Source organism: Myotis myotis, unplaced genomic scaffold (assembly GCF_014108235.1).
Source record: "Myotis myotis isolate mMyoMyo1 unplaced genomic scaffold, mMyoMyo1.p scaffold_m19_p_1, whole genome shotgun sequence".
Classification (NCBI taxonomy): domain Eukaryota; kingdom Metazoa; phylum Chordata; class Mammalia; order Chiroptera; family Vespertilionidae; genus Myotis; species Myotis myotis.
In genome coordinates this window covers 8,847,835-8,867,322 of record NW_023416313.1, presented here as the reverse complement: position 1 = coordinate 8,867,322, position 19,488 = coordinate 8,847,835, and the positions used below count along the sequence as shown (strand labels likewise).

The following is a 19,488-nucleotide window of genomic DNA, read 5'->3' as shown; positions in this document are numbered from 1 at the left end:
CTGGTTGGCCGGCCGGGGCGGGGCGGGGCGGGGCGCGCGGGCGCGGTGTGCGCGCGGTTCCTCTCGGCTGGTTGGCCGGCCGGGGCGGGGCGGGGCGGGGCGGGGCGGGGCGCGCGGGCGCGGTTCCTCTCGGCTGGTTGGCCGGCCGGGGCGGGGCGGGGCGGGGCGTGGCGGGGCGCGCAGGGGCGTGGCGTGCGGGCTCGGGCGATCGGAGCAGCGGGACCCGCGGGAGGCGCAGGATGGCGGCGGCGGCGGGCGAGGCGCGCCGGGTGCTGGTGTACGGCGGCCGGGGCGCGCTGGGCTCCCGCTGCGTGCAGGCGTTCCGGGCCCGCAACTGGGTGAGTCCGCGGGCGGGGCGCCCGGGCTGTGCCTTGGAGGGGCGGCCTGGGTGGCGGTCGGGGGCGATGGTGATTGGGGTGCCGGGGGCCTTCCGGTGCATCCTGGGAGGCCGGTCTGGAGGAAGCTGGGGGTCCATGTGCCCCCCCGCCCCCACACGGGTGCTTGGAAGTGCATACACAAGTCTGCACGTCTGCTCCGGCCTCCGCGTGTGCGCCCACCCCGGCCGTGGGTTCGGCCTTTGCGCCAAGCGGGTGGGGGCGGCTGCCCCTGGGTCTCCGCCGCCGCCGGTCCCGGGAAGCCCGGCATGACTCAGGGGAGAATTGCAGAGCCGGAGGAAGAGGAGCGCAGGTGAGGGGCCAGGGAGAGAGAAGAAGGAAGGATTGGGAAACTCTGCCGCCTGATCCTGGTTACTAGTCCTGCTACCGTGAACTTAACTTCCACGAACCCGTTTCCTCGTCTGTAATATGGGGATAATGATAGTATTTGCCCCTTAGGGGAGTTGTGAGGATGAAATGAGGTCATTGGTGCCCTAGCGTGTAAATTTACCTGACTCCTGGTAAAAGATGTTTAAATGTTAGCTATTATTGGTATATTTATTTTGTATATTGAAGGGGTTCACGAGAGGCTTCCCCAAGATATGTCACTTTGGCACGTGAATTATTTTGAACCGAAGGCTAGAGACCCTGTGGGTTCAAGAGAAACTTTTACCTCTCCCTTAAAAATTTTAAATTAGGGGCCTTGCTCGTAATAAGAGTCATCACCAGAAAAATATTTTTTAGGACCAATGTATAGGGCAGTGCAAACTTCTGATTACTGAACATCTGCTTTTCTTATGTCCTTTGAATGACCTTTCGCCGCTCTGAGTCCCCAAGGTACCGTAGCCTCATCCTTAGCTCAGAATGTAACTTATACTTCATTTTAACTTTCTGTTTCTGCCCTTATCTGTGTGGGGTTCCCATATGTACATATGCAATTAAATTTAGTTATTTTCCCTTGTTATTATCTCATGTTGATTTCATTATTAGGCCAGCTGGAAGAATCTAGAAGGGGAGAGCAGTTCCTCTCCCCTCTGTTATTGAGATACTGATCTAGACTCCTGCTCTTTTAGCTCCATTGGACCTGGTACTGCGAAGGCTCAGCCCTTCAAACACAGGAAGCTTCTTTGATGAGTAGCCGATTTCAGTTACTTTGCAAATCAGGTTTACTCCCTGAAGGTGGCCATGTAGGAACAGAGCTGGTCGCAGGCCAGGAACCCTGACCCCAGCCTCGCAGCGGGGATCAGTGCGTTCCCAGTGGAGACTGCCCTGTGTCTTCCTGCTGCAGCTGTCACTCGCTCAAAGTCCATGCTGGAGCTCTGGGGAGTTGTCCTGAGGGATCAGTTAGCACAGCCGCAGCAGCTGCTGGGTGAGGGTGCCCTGGGGCCAGAGAGAGAGGGTCCCAGGGTTTTCTTCTGGCTCAGACTCTGGTATAGGAATATGCTTCTAAGGAATTCTAAACACACCACCCCTTCCTGCCGCACACCTGCTCTGGAAGCTAGGAAGTCTGCATAGATGGGAGGTGGTGACCATTGTAAGGTTTAAGGATTCCAGCCAGGCCAGGCACTGTGTTCCTATATACCAGATCCCTTACGTCCTCTTCGTTTCTTTTATTCTGTGCAGTAATTTTACTACGTAGTCCTGTTGGTATCCACGGGTTACAGATGCGAGGACTGTGCTTTCCCCTTCGGGGTGGGGGGGCACTTCCCCCTGATGGAGGCACTGCTTTACCTTTGATTTGTGAACTGATTTACCTTTGTCCCCACTCCCTTCATTCCTGGGAGCTCTGGGATGGAACCTTGTCTTTGTGTCAGTCTCTCCCATGCTGGTGACAGAAGTGGTGAGTGTTCTTGAATGGAAGCTGTGTTCTCCAAAGCTTGATAGAGATCTTTATCTCCGGGCCTTCAGGCCTCAGGGCCCTGGCCCTCTCCGAGTAAGAGCCATGTGTACCTGGGCTGGCAGCTGCAGCCTTCTCTGTTTCATTTAATTCTCACACTAACCAAGTTTATTGCTAACCCCACTGTGCAGGCGAGGACCCTCTGCAGAGCATGAGCTGGAGAAAGCCACTGTATGACAGAGGCAGGATTCAAACCTGGTCTGCCTGATCTCCCTCCCTCTGTGCTGGGGGCAGGGGTCCAAAACTCTCGCCCTGCACGGGCCAGATCCAGCCTGCTGTCTGTTTTTGTACCGCCCAAGAGCTAAGACTGGTTTCACATTGTTCAATGGTTGAAAAGAGGTTAAAAGAGGAATATCCTGTGACGTGTGAAAATTATATGAAATTCATACTTTGGCACTTGAAGTTTTATTGGAACACAGGCACGCTCATTCGTTCGCCTGTGGCCTGTGGCTGTTTTCTCGTTATAACAGAGGAGTTGAGCAGTTGCAACGGAGACCATAGGGCCATTAAAGCCGAAAATATTTCCTCTCTGACCCTTTACAGAAAAAGTTTGCGGACCCTGGTTGGGCGGGGGGTTCTCTGGAAGTTCAGGGTTTGGCTTTCAGAGTTGAGAGTGGAAGTAGAGGAAGATGAGGAGTTCGGAGGCGGAATGGGCTGGGCTGAGCTGGGCTGGGGTAGACTGGCTTAGGTCAGACGTCCCCGTATGTGCGAGAGGTCAGTAGCTGGATCCTTTCTCTAGTGGGTTTTCCTCTAAGCCTGTCACCTGCCCCCACAGCCCCCATTTCTGGGCATGGATCTTTAAAGGAATCGCAACTATTGTCTCTGACCAAAGCTGTTTCCTTCTTCACTCCAGTGGGTGGCCAGCATCGACGTGGTGGAGAATGAAGAGGCCAGCGCGAGTGTCATCGTTAGAATGACAGACTCGTTTACCGAGCAGGCTGACCAGGTAATTCCAGAAAAGGCCCCCCCCCCGCAAGCCTGTGTCGGGGGAGCCCTGGGAATAGGTCTCCACTGGCCATGTGTCCTTCCCTTTTTCGAGTATTATTTCTCTAATTACAAAAGCCATGTGTACCCATTGAGGGAAATTTGGAAAAAGTGGAAAAAATATAATGAAGATATATTACCCATAATTTATGTCTAGCTAGCTGAGTATTCACATTTGGGCCGATTTTCTTGTCTTTCCTATGGATCCTATTAGTGTTACAGATTGAAATCATCTTGTGTTTGATATTTTATGATCAGCTTTTAACATTTTTAAATAACATTTTATTTCATTTCAGTACTTCTTCAATCTCTTAAAAATAAAAACCCTCTGTGTCAACATGTAATTTTTTTATATTGTGGATTGGCCACAATTTTTAGTTTCCACATGTACATTTAACATTTTTGTAATTTTTTACTTTTACCATTAACAAGTGGTGAACATCCTTGTCCCCATCTCTGATTACTTATTTAGGGTGCATTCTAAAAAAGTGGAGATCCCTAGTTCAAAGCAAGAATACCAATGAAACAGGTTATTTTGAATTATACAATGATGTGCTTATCATAACCAAGAAATCAAACAAAAACTGTAAATATTTCAGTCACTGGTGCACTCCCCCCTGTGACCCTGAGACAATGTTCCTCCCCAGCAGGAAGCTCTCTCAGCAGCTCGATGGATGTGTAGGTATCAGTAGCTGAGATGCTCGTAAGTGGCTCCCACAGACCGCCCGAAGGACGTGCTTTCTGGGGTCCTGGCGCCAGGGCTCCAGCCCACATCCCCCAGGAAGTGACATCCTTCTTCGTGTGATGGGCTGTGTTTACACAGGCACCCTGTGAGGCAGGCGGCAGGGGTGGCAGCCCCCTTTACAGCCAAGGGACTGAGTTTCAGATACATACGCTATTTGGTTGGTGGAGGAGCATGAATCGCCCAACAAGAGACTTGTGAACGACTCATGAACAACGTGAATAAGTCCAGGCTCTGTTTTTTGTTTAGTTGCACTTTCCCGAGTAATCTAAACACGGTTGCGGGCCGGAGGTTTTGTGGTCCTTAGCCATTTTTTTTTTTTTTTTTCCTTAGCCATTTTTTATAACACATTTAAAAATGTTACAAGTGATGCATGTCTGATATAGGAAGTAGAGTAAAATAAAGAGAAGGGGGAAATCGTGTCTAGTCCCATTATGCAGTTAACGTGTTGTGAGATTTCCTTTCAGTCCATTGCTCCAGACATGCACATGTATAAATTTAAAATAAACCCATGAGCATGCTGTCCTGCTCACTTCGTCTTTCTAAAGCATCGGTTTGACATAGGCTAGAACAGTGGTCGGCAAACTCATTAGCCAACAGAGCCAAATATCAACAGTACAACGACTGAAATTTCTTTTGAGAGCCAAATTTTTTAAACTGAAACTATATAGGTAGGTACATTGTTATTAACTTAATTAGGGTCCTCCTAAGGCTTAGGAAGAGCCACACTCAAGGGGCCAAAGAGCCGCATGTGGCTCGCGAGCCGCAGTTTGCTGACCACGGGGCTAGAATATAAAAAGCCAGCTGCCTTATTCCAGAAGGTAGATTTTTGCTGCTGTTACTGTTCTCTTTTTAAAATACGTTTTTATTTTATTTTATTTTATTGATTTTAGACAAAGAGGCAGGGGGAGGGAGAAACATCGATGTGAGAGAGGAACATTGATCGGTTGCCTCCTGTATGCAGGGATTGAACACACAACCTGGATATGTGCCCTGACTGGGAATTTAACCAGAGACCTTTAGGTGCCTGGGACAGCACTCAACCGACTGAGCCACACTGGCCAAGGCCTCTTTCCTTACTTTCCATAACCTGGTCCCGATGTTTCCTGCACTATTGGCTTTAATGGACATGGCATTGTGTCAGGCATCATTCTGAGGGCTTTATTCACATTAACTTGCTGAATGTCTGTAACCCCTCAGAACAAAGTTTCTAATTTATCTTCCTTTTAGGAATGGGGAGTCTGAGGCACAGAGAGGCCCTGGTATTTGCTCTGGTCAAACAGATGGGAGGTGGCACAGCCAGGATTTGAACCGGGCAGTGGGGGTTGGATGCCTGCTCTCCTAACTGCATGCTAAGCTGCCTTCCTTGCAGCAAAGCAGCTCCATGCGAATAAAGTAACCAAAGCTGGAATTAAGTGCAAGGGAGCCCTGGGCTCTGAGAGCCGCTGGCAGAGTGGTTCCTGCAGTCAGTGTCTCCTCTGCTCTTGTTAGTTGCGGATGCTGATGTCTTTGTGCTTTTTGAATGTGAAGCTGCTTGTATCTGAGACTTGACTCTACAGAACTTTTAAACTCTTTAACTTCTCTTCCTCTTCCTCCCCCCTCCATCCCCCAGTTAGGAATTTTCTGGACAATAGCACAACATCTAGTTTTTGTTTGTGAAGCTCTAGAAGAGGAAATTCAACCCTAATACATATAAAATTGGCCCCCTGGGCAGCAGTTCACTAGTGACAGTGAAGAGATGCAGAAGCCAGGAAGGCATGACATTTATTTATAGAAAACTTGGGCAGAAAGCAACATTTAAGGGGGAGGAATTTAAAAATGCCTAGATGTAAAAAATAAAAAAAGTCAAACAGTTGCATTGTTATTGTGGGCTTCCTGCTTTCCTAAAAAGTAGAACAGATGTCAGGGGAGGTGATCCAACTTCCAGCCCCTGGGCTCTGGGCTCTGGGCTCTTGGCAACAGGACAAGGCTTAAGAATGGAGGGAGGGCCCAGCCGGTGTTGCTCAGTGGTTGAGCATTGACCAATGAACCTGGAGGTCACGGTTTGATTCCTGGTCAGGGCACATGCTGGGGTTGTGGGCTCAATCACCAGTAGGGTGCATGCAGGAGGCAGCAGATCAATGATTCTCATCATTGATGTTTCTATTTCCCTTCCTCTCTGAAATCAATAAAAATTAAAAAGAAGATTCTAGATTGCTTTATAAAAATCACATTGAAATGTAGGTGGGCTTTACTAACCCAAATGGTCATCGTAGGTTTGTCCTACATTTAGTTTTCAAAGTGTTCCTTGCCAGGTGCTGTTACCCGTCTTCGGAGAAAGTGAAAAATAAACTGATGTGTCTGAAGGCGTCAGCCTGTTTAGGTTTCCCGGGCGATTTACGCCTCTTTCCGTCCTTTTCGGTTCAGGTAACTGCTGATGTCGGGAAGCTCCTGGGTGAAGAGAAGGTGGACGCAATCCTTTGTGTGGCTGGAGGCTGGGCCGGGGGCAATGCCAAGTCCAAGTGTGAGTCCTTTTCCGAGTTGATCATTCACTCCGCTCTGCTCTTTGTCCGGGGGGCGGGGACTGGGTCGGTTCTGTGTGCCAGGCCAGATGTTTCCCTGCGTGTCTCCCAGACGCTGTAGAGTAGCTCTGTGAGGTAGGGACGACTACCCCTTTTCACAGCTGGAGAAGCAACTCCCCATCAACAGGGTTAGGGGAGCGGACATTGAGCTGGAGGTGTAAAGGCAGGATGAAATCAGCATTGTTCCCGCCCTAATCTCACAGGGCTTATTCCTGGGGATCGGGGGATGTGTATGACTTGGAGAGATCCTTCCACATGTCAGAAGGACTCAACATTGAGCTTGTATCAATGCTGAGTACATCTTCCAACTCTTTTTTTAAAGTTTATTGATTTTTTACAGAGAGGAAGGGAGAGGGATAGAGAGTTAGAAACATTGATGAGAGAGAAACATGGGTCAGCTGCCTCCTGCACACTCCCTACTGGGGATGTGACCGCAACCAAGGTACATGCCTTTGACTGGAATTGAACCTGGGACCTTTCAGTCTGCAGGCCTACGTTCTCTCCACTGAGCCAAACTGGTCAGGGCCATTTTCCAACTTTTTATTATGAACATTTGCAAACACACGGAAAAGCTGGAAGAAGAGTTCAGGGAGCACCCACCCCCTCCATCTGGATTCGGTAACTGCTGACATTGCTGTCCGTGCTCCCTGGCTCTCCGCAGGGGTGCTCTGTGTGGGCATTTTTTTGTTAACCACTTGCTGCAAGTAAATGAACACTTTGCTGATTTCAGCATGCATCTCCAAAGAATATGCTCGTTTTCCTACATCATCATAATACTGCTATCATAGCTAAGGAAAGTAATAGTCATTCTGTAAGATTAATAATATCTAACCTGCATTCAAATTCCCCAATTTATTCCAGAGCTTTTAGAGGGTTTTTCCCCCCCTAAACATCAGGGTTTATGCCTCCTTTTGTTGTTGTTTTTAGTCTCTTAATGTAGAATTTTTCCCCCCCAGGTGATACACTTGGTGAGGCAGGGCAGTTTTCATATGAATGTATCTCACTGTTTCTCTAAGGTGTCTTTACCTAGTTCATCTAGCCCGAGTATTTCCGGTGCACTGGAATTTAGGTCTGGGACTTGCTTAGGATCAGGTTAAGCATCTTGGAGGTGAGAATTCTTCCTGAGTCATGTGTACTTCTTACTAATCCCAGTGGGACTGTCGCCATGTCAGATGGCCCTATCACCCCCAGTGATGCCCCGTTTGCCAATGGGTTAAGGTGGCCGCTGATAGGCTTCCATTGTAAAGGTCTGTTTTCTGTTTGCAATTAGTAAGCAACCCGGGGGACTGTGCTTTGGCATCGTGTGTAAGTATCCTCTTCCCAAACACCTTGCGAATCCCAGATTTCTATAACCCAAGGGTGTTAAGCATCTATGGATTATCCCTGCCCGAGTCAGTGATTCCAGACGGGGGTGGAGAATGGTAGTGTCCTAATTCTGTCATTCCTTCTACATGTATTAGCCAAAGCTGTGTAAAAAGGAATTGATTTTCTGTGAACCACACTTGGATGTTGCCGGGGTCCAACCCCAGCGGGTCCAGGGGTCCCCAAAGGTGTGGACGGAGTCGGCAAAGAAGGAATGACATGGAGGCAGCGTTCAGTTGATCAGCAGCCTAGCCAGGATCTCCAGCCAGGATCTCCAGCCAAGTTCTGGTCTGGATCTCCAGAGAGGTTCTGCTTCAGATCTCCAGCCAGGTTCTGTGTCCATGTTCTCTTGCTAGGTTCTCCAGCCAGGTTCAGTCCAGGTTCTCCAGCCAGGTTCAGTCACCAGGTTCTAGTCAGGTTCTCTTGCCCATTTCTGTAGTCAGGTTCAGTCCAGGATCTTTTGCCATGTTCTCTCCAGCGAAGTTCTTCTGTCTCTAGTTCTGTGTAGGTTCTGTCTTCTCTTGGTTCTGTCTTCTGAGTTCTGTGTGTAGGTTCTGTCTTCTTAGTTCTGTGTTCTAAGTTCTGTGTTCTAAGTCCTGTGTTCTGAGTTCTGTCTCTTGCTGTCTTGTTGCATCTGTATTTATACCAGTTGATTCAATCCTATCAATCTCTATTACAAAGGTTAGGGCGTTTCTTATCTTCATTCCAGGGAGTAAAGATTATGTAGCTTAAGCACAATTGTTCGTAGTTAAAGTGATTAATTACCCACCTGGCACTTAGTTAAGAGGTTTTATTCCCTCCCTAACTTCAGGGGAAAATCCCTACCTGGGGAAACAACCTTTCTCAGAGACCTTGGTTAAAACACATAGTGCCAAGAAGGTGAGCAAACATATTAAGAACAGTATGCCATATATGCCAGGTCCCTTGAAACAGCAAGCATGGACCGGCTCCCGGCAGGATGTGAAACTGATATTTTGTGGGGTTTGGGCAAAACACCCTGGTGGCCCTTGGTGTATTTTGGGGACAAGGAGTGGTAAGTGTGGGTCCATCAGTTTTTTTCTAGTCCTTTTCTGCAGGGAAACACGATCCCTGGTTGTCCCTGGGGGAAGACCCCCGCTGGATGGGGGCTTCCTTCCTGGGCCATGGGCACAGCCTCACTGGGATCTTTGTGCCTTGTGGTGGGGGGGGAAGGGGACAGCCGCCCGCCCAGCTGCCAAAGTTACACGTCACTACTTGCTTCTTCTTGCATTTTTAGTGAGGCCAGAGAGTTAAAGTAAGTGTGAAATGTTATCATTTCAGCTTTTTTTGTTTTTGTTAATCCTCACCTGAGGATATTTTTTCTGTTGCTTTTCAGAGAGAGTGGAACGGAGGGAGGGATGGACAGGGAGAAAGAGAGAGAGAAACATCAATGTGAGAGAGACACATCGACTGGTTGCCTCCCAACCGGGGGCAGGGAGCACCCCTGCAAACCAAGTATGTGCCCTTGACCGGAATCGAACCTGCAGCCCTTCGGTGTGTGGGCTGACGTTCTAACTATTGCGCCACACTGGCCAGGGCTCAGCTTTCTTTTAAAGGGTCTTTAAAGTCAGCATTAAACTTTTGGCCTTGAAAATGATGTAGCTTTGTGAAAGCCCTCTATGTCCTTGTGGTAATGGCCCCTCAGCTTTTTATCATCAGTCAAACCTGACTTAGGCATGCAGGTTCTATTACAAACCTAACGCCCACCTAAAGCAGGACCCTCTCTGATGGGCAGTCCTGCAGACTGTTCACAGTCTGCAGTTGCTGGCTGAAATGTGGCCAGTTTCCAGGTGAGTAAGCTGGGACTGGTGGCCTGGATTCGAACCTGTGTCTCTGACCTCAGAGCCCTTGCTGCTCGTACCAGACCCTGTCGGGGTGGGAGAGGCTGGTGCTTCCCCAGTGTCTGCGCCCTGAGCGACTCAGCTGTCAGGCTCCTCCTGCCGAGGCTGAGCCCACCTGTGTTTCCTCCCTCAGCTCTCTTCAAAAACTGCGACCTCATGTGGAAGCAGAGCATGTGGACGTCCACCATCTCCAGCCACCTGGCCACCAAGCACCTCAAGGATGGAGGCCTCCTGACCTTGGCGGGTGCCAAGGCCGCCCTGGATGGGACTCCTGGTGAGCCTCCATTTCCCCCTCTGTGAAATGGGAGTGCTAGTGCTTGCTCGCTGGGGCTGCGGGGCACTTCGATGACACGGGGAATGTTGAAGCCCTTTCCCTTCTGGGGTGCTTTGTGTGGGTGGGTTTTGCTTCCTTTGCTTCCTGAATTCCTCATCTTCCTGGTGGTTAAGGAATGCTGCCATCTGCCCCTTTACCCCCCTCCAGTCTGGTTTATTTATCCATGATCCACTCTGGGTATGAATGGTGCTGGAGTAAGTACAAATCCTATATAATAAAAGGGTAATATGCAAATATACCAAACGGCAGAACAACCAAACAACGAATCAAAGTGTAACATGCTGATGATATGCTAAGGCTGCTCAACCGCTAGCTATGATGTGCACTGACCACCAGGGGGCAGCCAGTCAACCTATTGACCAGCCGCCATGATGTGCGCTGACCACCAGAGGGCAGATGCTCCGACTGGTAGGTTAGCTTGCTGCTGGGGTCCATCCAATCAGGATTTAGCCAGATGGGCTGGACATTTCCTGGAGCCCTCCCATGGTCTCTCCCCAGCTCGATTGTGCACTGGTGGGGTCCCCCAGTCTGGCCTATGTCCTCTCGTAATCCGGGACCCCTCAGTGGATGTCGGAGAGCCAGTTTCAGCCTGATCCAGCAGGCCACTCCCCTTGGGAGGGCACCAGATGCAGGGCTCATGGCTGGTGAGCATTGCTGTGGCAGCACGAGCCTCCCCCTATCGGGACTGATTGGGCACCAGCCTGCGGCAGGCACAGTGGGGCTGGGATGAGCGGGAGCGGCAGGTAGGAGCCGCAGGCGGCATTGGAGTGCGGGTTTCAGCCCGATCCCTGCAGGCCACCCAGAGGGACCCCTCCCCCCCCCCCGTGCACAAATTTGTGCACCGGGCCTCTAGTTAGATCATAAACATGTATTATCGCCATCACGTTGTGCTTATGTGTCCCAGGGAAGCAGCTCGGCCCCCGAGAATAGTGTGGGTGATAGAGTAAGAGAGGCCGGGGTGCATTCTTCGTCCTAGATGGGTGGCCTTGAACAAATCCCGTATCTGACCAGATTTCTGCCGGAGTCGCTGTAACTAGTGACAGTAGCGTCGGCCTTGAGGAGCAGCTGTAAGCGCTGGAGGCCTTAACAGGTGCGAGGTGCCCAGCACAGGGCCAGTTTCTCGTAGGCCAGTTCACTTCCGTGTATTCTCATGGGATCCTGGGGCCGATGGCATTCGAGATCTTTCTCAGTTTGTAGGTAAGGGAGCTAGAGCGGAGCACGGTTCATTCACTTGCCTGGGTTTCTGCGGTAAGTAAGTTGTAACCTTGCTTTGAACCAGAACCCATCACTTCTAAACTGTGCTTTTCCCAGTGCATCAGGCAGATCCAAGTTCTGTTCGCATGTTCTGCTCCTGGTGTTAGTCCTAGGGCTGCCATAACCAAGTTCCCCTGCGGCTTAAACAACAGACACTCGTCTCATAATTCTAGAGGCTGGAAGTTCAAGATCAGGGTGTCAGCAGGGTCGATTTCTTTCTTTCTTTCTTTCTTTTTTTTTTTTTATATTTTATTGACTTTTTACAGAGAGGAAGGGAGAGAGATAGTCAGAAACATCGATGAGAGAGAAACATCGATCAGCTGCCTCCTGCACATCCCCCACTGGGGATGTGCCCACAACCCACGTACATGCCCTTGACCGGAATCGAACCTGGGACCCTTCAGTCCGCAGGCCAACGCTCTATCCACCGAGCCAAACCGGTTTCGGCAGGGTCGATTTCTTGATTTCTTCCTGGTGCCTCTTTCCTTGGTTTGTCAATGGCTGTCTTTCTCCTGTGTCCTTGCATGCTCTGTGCCCATCTGGGTCCAGTCTCCTCTTCTTATAAGGACACCGGTAGCACCCACCCTAATGACCTCATTTTAACTTGATGACCTCTTTAAAGACCCCACTTCCAAGTACAGTCACATTCTGAGGTACGGGGGTTTAGGACTTTAACATATGAATTTAGGGGGCACAATTCAACCTATAATACTCCCTTTCAGGTAGGGTTAAAGGAACTTAAGTGCCGGTTTGCGGGGGACAGCCCAGAGGCAGAAAGTGTCCACCTCTACTACCTAAGTGGAACTCTTCTTTAATAAAAGCGGGGGCTGCTTTTCGGCCTCTTTGGTGTGCTGGAGAGCTTGAGCACCTTTTTCCACTTTTTTTAAAAAAAATATTTTTTATTGATTTCAGAGAGGAAGGAAGGAGAGAGAGATCGAAACATCAATGATGAGAGAGGATCATTGATTGGCGGCCTCCTGCACACCCCCCGCTGGGGATCGAGCCCACAACCCAGGCATATACCCTTGACCGGAATCGAACCTGGGACCCTTCAGTCCACAGGCCGACGCTTTATCCACTGAGCCAAACCAGCTAGGGCACCTTTTTCCATTTTAATGCAACTCGCTGAACTGCGAGGCTCTTAGGAACCAACAATTTCTTGTCTCTTGTTTTTTTTACTACGAGTCTCAGAGCCTATGATCTCACCCGTCCATGTCTATTGCAATCATTAAAGCTGTGTAAATGTCAGATGCTAGCTTGGTTGAGTTCTGGTTTTTATTAAAGGTGACGGAGAACAGGCACTGGAAAGTAAGTAGCGAAATGAGTAGCAGCTTGACATTTAAAAAAGAAAAAACCCCAAGACTTGAAAGACTAATTTTTCTGAAGGACAGAACACTCTCCTACTTTCCTTTGGTTTGTAAATATCTTTTTGTTCATAGTTTTGGATACTGGTTAAGAGTGCAGGCTCTGGGACTGCACAGGTTGGATGTCTCTGGTGATCTTGCCACCTATTGTGTGATATTTGGCAAGTTACTTAACCTCTCTAAGGCTCAATAGTGCCATCTGTAAAATGGGGATAAATAATAAAATATTCTATGTGGCAGTTAGGAGTTGCAAACACCTTAATGGATGTGAATGGCTTAGAAAGGTATGACGGAGTCAGTGGTAAAAGTGAACTGGCATGATTATTTCAGACTTACTCTTGCTCAGCTACGTTTGCTGCAGATGTTCATAACTGTGTTCATCTTTAAGTTCTGAGTTAGGTATTGTTAAATTTATCTGAGTCATGAAATTTTTCAGCTTTGGTTCAGACCCTAGAAAAATCTGGGGAAATCTATGTATAATTTGAAAGTAAATGACGAAGAGGCTGTCATCCTTTAAACCCAAGAAAAGTTGTTCAAAAACGGAAACATACTGAGAAAACCCACCCTCTTATTTCCAAGGCTGTATTTGTAGGTCACCTTCTGGAGGATAAACTGTGTTAAATGCTAGTGATCGCTTTTGTTTTGTTGTGTTTGGAAATCAGTCTTGAGGGACTGACTACCTTGATCATTTTATAATTGGGAAGAAAGTACTTATCTTCTTATAAAATACTTTTTTCCAGAATTTCTTGCAAATGATGTCCTTACTTGCATTGTGTAGAATTCTGTAGAATTAAACCATTAGGATTGCGGGTTGCTTGTTTCAAAAAATATTTTTACTGATTTCAGAGAGGAAGGGAGAGTGAGAGAGAGAAACATCAATGATGAGAGAATCATTGATAGGCTGCCTCCTGCATGCCCACTACTGGGGATCAAGCCCGAAACCTGGGCATGTGCCCTTGATTGGGAATCGAACCATGACCTCCTGGTTCATAGGTCGACACTCAACCACTGAGCCACGCCAGCTGGGCGCTTGTTTCTTTCTTCATCAGATCCTCTCTCAGGTTGTTCGAATAGAATGAAGAGTGAGCGCTGGAGTGTGCTGGGGTCGGGGCTGGATGAATGAGAGTCATATGCTTTGAACCCCTGCAGAGTTTGTGCGATCTTTCTACCACTGGTGGCCCCCGGCCCCTGATTAAACAGAGAAGCCTGGGATGGTGAAATATTCTGCTTATGCTTCTAAATAACCGTTTGAGACCTTGACCTGCTTTTGCAATCCGAGGTTGCTGTGGAAGCAGTTCAGTGATTGGTTCCTCGGCAGGGATGTGATCCCCACCTCCCTCTGGACCTTTGCTGCCTCCTCAGCTGTTTTGCTTTCAAGAGCATGCTTGCCGGGAGCTTTTAAAGAGGCTGCTGACTCCTGAAGAAGTTTTGTGGAGGAGGAGAGGTGTTCACAGCATTTAGTGAGCGTCCACAGCTAGGTGTGTGGGGGACTGTGGAGAGGAGAGACCCTGCTCCTGCCATATGTCTGCAGAGCAGGCGGAAACCTGGCCTAAGGAAAGGCGCGCCTTGTTCAGGCAGCAAGCATTCACTGGTCAGTGGGGGCAAACGAAGACTAGTGGGCAGCGTTGTATACGTATGTCAGCATTGCTCACACTTTACCCAGGGAGGTGGACGCCTGGGCATGTTACTTCTATGAATTTGATGGGAAACATTTATTGAGCACCTACTGTGTGCTGAGCTCAGAATTAAGTACTTCATTCCCATTTTACAGATGAGGTAACTGAGGCTAGCAAGGCAATGAGAACTAGCACAGGATTTCTTTAGTGGTAAGTGGAAGAGCTTGGATTTGAACCTGTGCAGCCTGACTCCAAATGACAGCTCGATTTTGCTCACAAGCAATTAACAATCTGGGGGTTCAGAACCCAGCTCTTGACTGGCCCTTCACCTCTGGGGGGTGGGGGTGGGTGGGGGCGGGCGTCAGTGCAAGTGTGTGTGTGTGAGCTTGGGCGTGTCACTTACCCTGTCTGAGCCTTGATGTTCTCAACAGTAAAAATAAAAAGGCTCAACTTACAGCTTTTGTGGTAAACGTTAACTGTCAGGTGACAGTCGGTGCACTTGAAACGTTACGTGCCTTCCATGCTCTCTCCATAGATGTCCATCCTGCCCTTCTTCCTGGCCTCCTCTGGACCCTGGCGTGGTGGCCTTCGGGCACACCAGCGGTGGCCAGTGCTCACGGAACCGTTTTCTCTCCATTTCCCAGGGATGATCGGCTACGGCATGGCCAAGGGCGCCGTCCATCAGCTGTGCCAGAGCCTCGCGGGGAAGAACAGCGGCATGCCGCCCGGGGCTGCGGCCATCGCGGTGCTCCCGTAAGTGCTCTGCCCCCCCTGCCCACCTCTGCCTAGAGTCCCCGTGGCCTGGAGCCGTTTCCCCAGGGACGCGTGTGTGCCCTCACCTTGGCTCTAAAATTCACCCCTGAAGAGCCTTCTTCTGGTGTTGGTGAGCCTGGCGGCCAGAGTGGTGGACTGGCCGATGGGCGGGTCTGTCTGTCCTGCCTCTTTCTTGTTTTTATTTCCTTCCTCCCATCTGTTTCCCCCTTTTCCCTGATTCAGCTTAGTTCACACATTTTATTTGAATACTTGTAGTTCTGTCTTTTTTTTTTTTTTTAAAAAAAGATACGTTTTTATTGATTTCAGAGAGGAAGGGAGAGGGAGAGAGAGAGAAACATCAATGATGAAAGAGAATCATCAATTGGCTGCCTCCTGCACACCCCCCGCAACCTGGGCACGTGCCCTGACCAGGAATTGACCTAACCGTGACCTCCTGGTTCATCGGTCAATGCTCAGTGCTCAACCACTGAGCCATGCCGGTCGGGAAGACTGTATTTAACAAAATAAGGCAAAATGTGGGTCTTCCACTTGGTTCCTGTCTTCGTAATGGGGGCTTCACAAAGCGCCTCCCTGAATTGCACTCGGACTTGACCTCTGTGTGTGCAGCGGCTTCCTGGCTTTGCTCTGATTGTCCACGTGATACCTCCACGTGCGATGCTGCCAGCCGTGGTGTTGGGGGCTCTCGGTGTGTTCTCCTGGCCGAGGAGGCCGGGCTACCGAGGGGAGATACCAATGACAGGCTTATCTCTGCACCGCAGGATTACCCTCGACACCCCGATGAACAGGAAGTCCATGCCCGAGGCCGACTTCAGCTCCTGGACGCCCTTGGACTTCCTCGTGGAGTGAGTATCACAGACATACTAATGCCAGTGCCCGGGCGGCTCCAGCCCCTCGCTGTGCCCCTGCGCATAGCCACACGGGTGGCCTGGGAGCTCACTGGCCTCTGAGTGTACCTGGTACATCAGTGTGAATCTTACACAGTTGGGGGGGCGTCCATGGGCCGGGAGAGTGTCCCAGCCCTGCCCCGCCCCCAGAGACAGGGGCATGACCTATCGCAGATGTCAGGGAGTTGCAGTGGCGCTTGGCTTTTGGATCCTGTCCCTTCCCCGGGCTTGTTCGACACTCAGGGTGGAGCTCCGGAGACATGGCAGTTGAACTTCAGTTCTGGTCCAGAAGGCCCAGCCTGGCACTCAGGAATGTCCCAGGAGCTCTGAGTGCTGTCCGGTTAAAGGGGTGCAGAGTCCCGGATGGGGGACTGGTAGAGGGATGGTGTACTCAACAGCCACAGGAGAGGTTTTAAAAAGCATCAGCTCTGTGTTCAACCTCCTGGATTTCTGATGCCTTTTCTCCCTGACACCCTCAAGTAGGGTTGGTTGCCCCTCCCCACACAGAGTTAGTAAATGCCCCTGTTCTAGCATTTAATGTATTTTATTGTAAAAGTCCATTTTTTGTACTTTTTTCCCATTGCTTGATACAGTTGTAGGTGTTCCTTATATGTTTGTTATAAAAAAAAAAATGAGTTTCTTCTTTCTCTGTTTCAAATTTCTGGGAAGGTAATATAGCAGCGTATGAACTAAAGTGCTTTTTTTATAAAAAAAAAATATTTTATTGATTTTTTTACAGAGAGGAAAGGAGAAGGATAGAGAGTTAGAAACATCAATGAGAGAGAAACATCGATCAGCTGCCTCCTGCACACTCCCTACTGGGGATGTGCCTGCAACCAAGGTACATGCCCTTGATCAGAATCGAACCCGGGACCCTTTAGTACGAAGGCTGACGCTCTATCCACTGAGCCAAACCGGTCAGGGCTAAAGTGCTTTTTTTTTAAATTACGTAAAATCATACCACTGTGTTATAACATATTCCAACAATGCAGGAAAATACAAAAATGAACCTTCAAATCTTGCCAGCTCCTGCCACTCGAAAAGTAGAAGGAGTAAAGTGCTGAAATCATGGGGACCTGGTTATGTGTCCGGGGTGCCTTAGTGCAGCGGTTCTCAACCTGTGCGTCTCGACCCCTTTAGGGGTCAAACGACCCTTTCACAGGGGTCGCCTAAGACCATCGGAAAACACATATATAATTACATATTGTTTTTGTGATTAATCACTATGCTTTAATTATGTTCAATTTGTAACAATGAAAATATATCCGGCATATCAGATATTTACATGACGATTCATAACAGTAGCAAAATTACAGTTATGAAGTAGCAACGAAAATAATTTTATGGTTGGGGGTCACCCAACATGAGGAACTGTATTAAAGGGCCGCGGCATTAGGAAGGTTCAGGACCACTGCCTTAGTGGCTTTTCATGGCAGCTCCCAAGCTGTTGATGGGACTACAAGCCGTTGATGGGAATATAAGCACATGTTAGATTTTTGCTTTTAAAATGTAATGCTTTTCTTGTTTGTTCTAGAACCTTCCATGACTGGATCACAGAGAAAAACCGGCCAAGCTCAGGGAGCCTGATCCAGGTGGTGACGACGGAGGGGAAGACGGAACTTACCCCCGCGTATTTTTAAGCTTCCTCTCAGTGCCTGCGAGGGGCCTGCCAGAAAAGTCGGCGTATCTCAGTGTAGCCGCCTCTGGCCCCGTGTTTTCTGTAGTCCTGTTTGTGGTTCGAGATGGTGACACCTGTTTTTCTCTCACCTAATGTGCATTTGCTTTCCTAAGACACAATGTAAATGTAATGTTCATGTGAAATAGAACCGTGTGTGGGGAGGCCTACAGGTGGCGCTGTGGTCCATCTGTATTAACCACCTAGGTTTGGGCCCCTCTGGGTCGGGGTCACGTTGAGTGGCTTTTGAAACTGTTTATCTGCCCCTGACAGTGGCTGTCGGCTTGACTGGTTCAGAGATTTGTTGGCATTGGGGACATTTGAGTGTTAGGTTTCTGTCACAGATGTAGTTTTTGCAGCGTTGAAGTAAACTGCCTTAAAACTCCTTTTGTGGTGTAAGCGAAATCCATGGACTCTGTCAGGCATCTTTTCCCTGTGCGGTCGCCACTCGTGATGACTTGGAGTTATCTTCCTAATAAATGCACTTCGTTGATTGTGTTATCTTCTGTAATCAAAGCACGTCTTATACACAGTTGTGTGCTAGAATCACGGGCTGCTAGCGGCTCTAGTCTGCTGTATTCGCAAGGGGGCAGACCAGTGATGGCGAACCTATGACACGCGTGTCAGAGGTGACACACAAACTCATTTTTTTGGTTGATTTTTCTTTGTTAAATGGCATTTAAATATATAAAATGAATATCAAAAATATAAGTCTTTGTTTTACTATGGTTGCAAATATCAAAAAATTTCTATATGTGACACGGCACCAGAGTTAAGTTAGGGTTTTTCAAAATGCTGACAAACCGAGCTCAAAAGGTTCACCATCACTGGGGTAGATTCAGACCCTGAAATGCATTTTGTTTTGTTTTTTTATATTAGAGAGAGAGGAAGACAGGTGGGGAGAGAGAGAGAGAGAGAAACATCGATTGGTTGTCCCACTTCTGCATTCATTGGTTGCTTCTTATATGTGCCCTGACCGGGGATCGAACCCATAACCTTGGAAAATCGGGACAGTGCTCTAACCCAGCGGTCGCCAACCTTTCAGATCTCACGGACCACCAGTTGGTGACCACTGCTCTAACCAACTGAGCTACCCGGCCAGGGCCTGAAGTATGTTTTTCAATACAGTGACAGGCACAACCCTCCCTTGGGCACGTCAGAATCTGAGGGTGGCCGGCTGGTTGGGCCCTGTACCTTTGGAAGCAGCGCTCCATGTGACGATGTAGGCTGCTCCTCCCTGAGAACCAGTGATGGATCGTTCCCTTCATTTTACACAGGAGGAAACCAAGTTGACATAGCATCTTCATTGCCAGTAGGTGGCAGAACTGAGCCCAGAACCTGGGCGCCAGATTGCTGTTCATAAAGACCTGTACCATGGATTTTCTTTTTTAAAAATATATTTTCACTGCTTTCAGAAAGGGAGGGAAAGAGAGAGAAACATCAATGATGAGAGAGAATCACTGATTGGCTGCCTCCTCCATGGCCCACACTGGGGATTGAGCCCGCAAACTGGACATCTGCCCTGACCAGGATGTGAACCGTGACCTTCTGGTTCATAGGTTGATGCACAACCACTGAGCCACTCTAGCCAGGCTCTTTTTTGATTCTTAAATAAAAAAATAATTGGGATGAAACAACACCACATAGAATTAATCATTTTAAAGTGAAAAAGGCAGTGGCATTTGGTATGTTCATGATCCGTCGCCACCAGCTCTGTCTAGTTCCAAAGCGTTCATCACCTGGGGTCCTCTGCCCATGATCCTGAACATCAGTTTTCTCCTCCGGCAAGTGTAACCTGCAGCCCTAGG

The 19,488-nt window shown here is 49.0% G+C and overlaps 1 protein-coding gene across 1 annotated transcript; it reads left to right on the top strand.

Annotated features, from left to right (window-relative positions):
• The first annotated feature begins 180 nt into the window (after positions 1-180).
• Positions 181-18,181, top strand: QDPR (quinoid dihydropteridine reductase). Its single transcript, XM_036329515.1, has 7 exons — positions 181-338; positions 3,125-3,217; positions 6,404-6,500; positions 9,913-10,053; positions 14,992-15,100; positions 15,880-15,963; positions 17,540-18,181. The coding sequence occupies exons 1-7, from the start codon at positions 240-242 to the stop codon at positions 17,643-17,645; spliced, it is 729 nt and encodes a 242-aa protein (XP_036185408.1). The 5' UTR covers positions 181-239; the 3' UTR covers positions 17,646-18,181.
• Positions 18,182-19,488: the final 1,307 nt, after the last annotated feature.

Excerpts from the sequence above, each read along its gene's own strand:
- QDPR (XM_036329515.1), top strand. The coding sequence starts at position 240 with ATGGCGGCGGCGGCGGGCGAGGCGCGCCGGGTGCTGGTGTACGGCGGC. Across the intron at positions 15,101-15,879 it reads GCGGCCATCGCGGTGCTCCC|GATTACCCTCGACACCCCGA; the intron begins GTAAGTGCTCTG and ends TCTGCACCGCAG. Across the intron at positions 15,964-17,539 it reads CCCTTGGACTTCCTCGTGGA|AACCTTCCATGACTGGATCA; the intron begins GTGAGTATCACA and ends TGTTTGTTCTAG.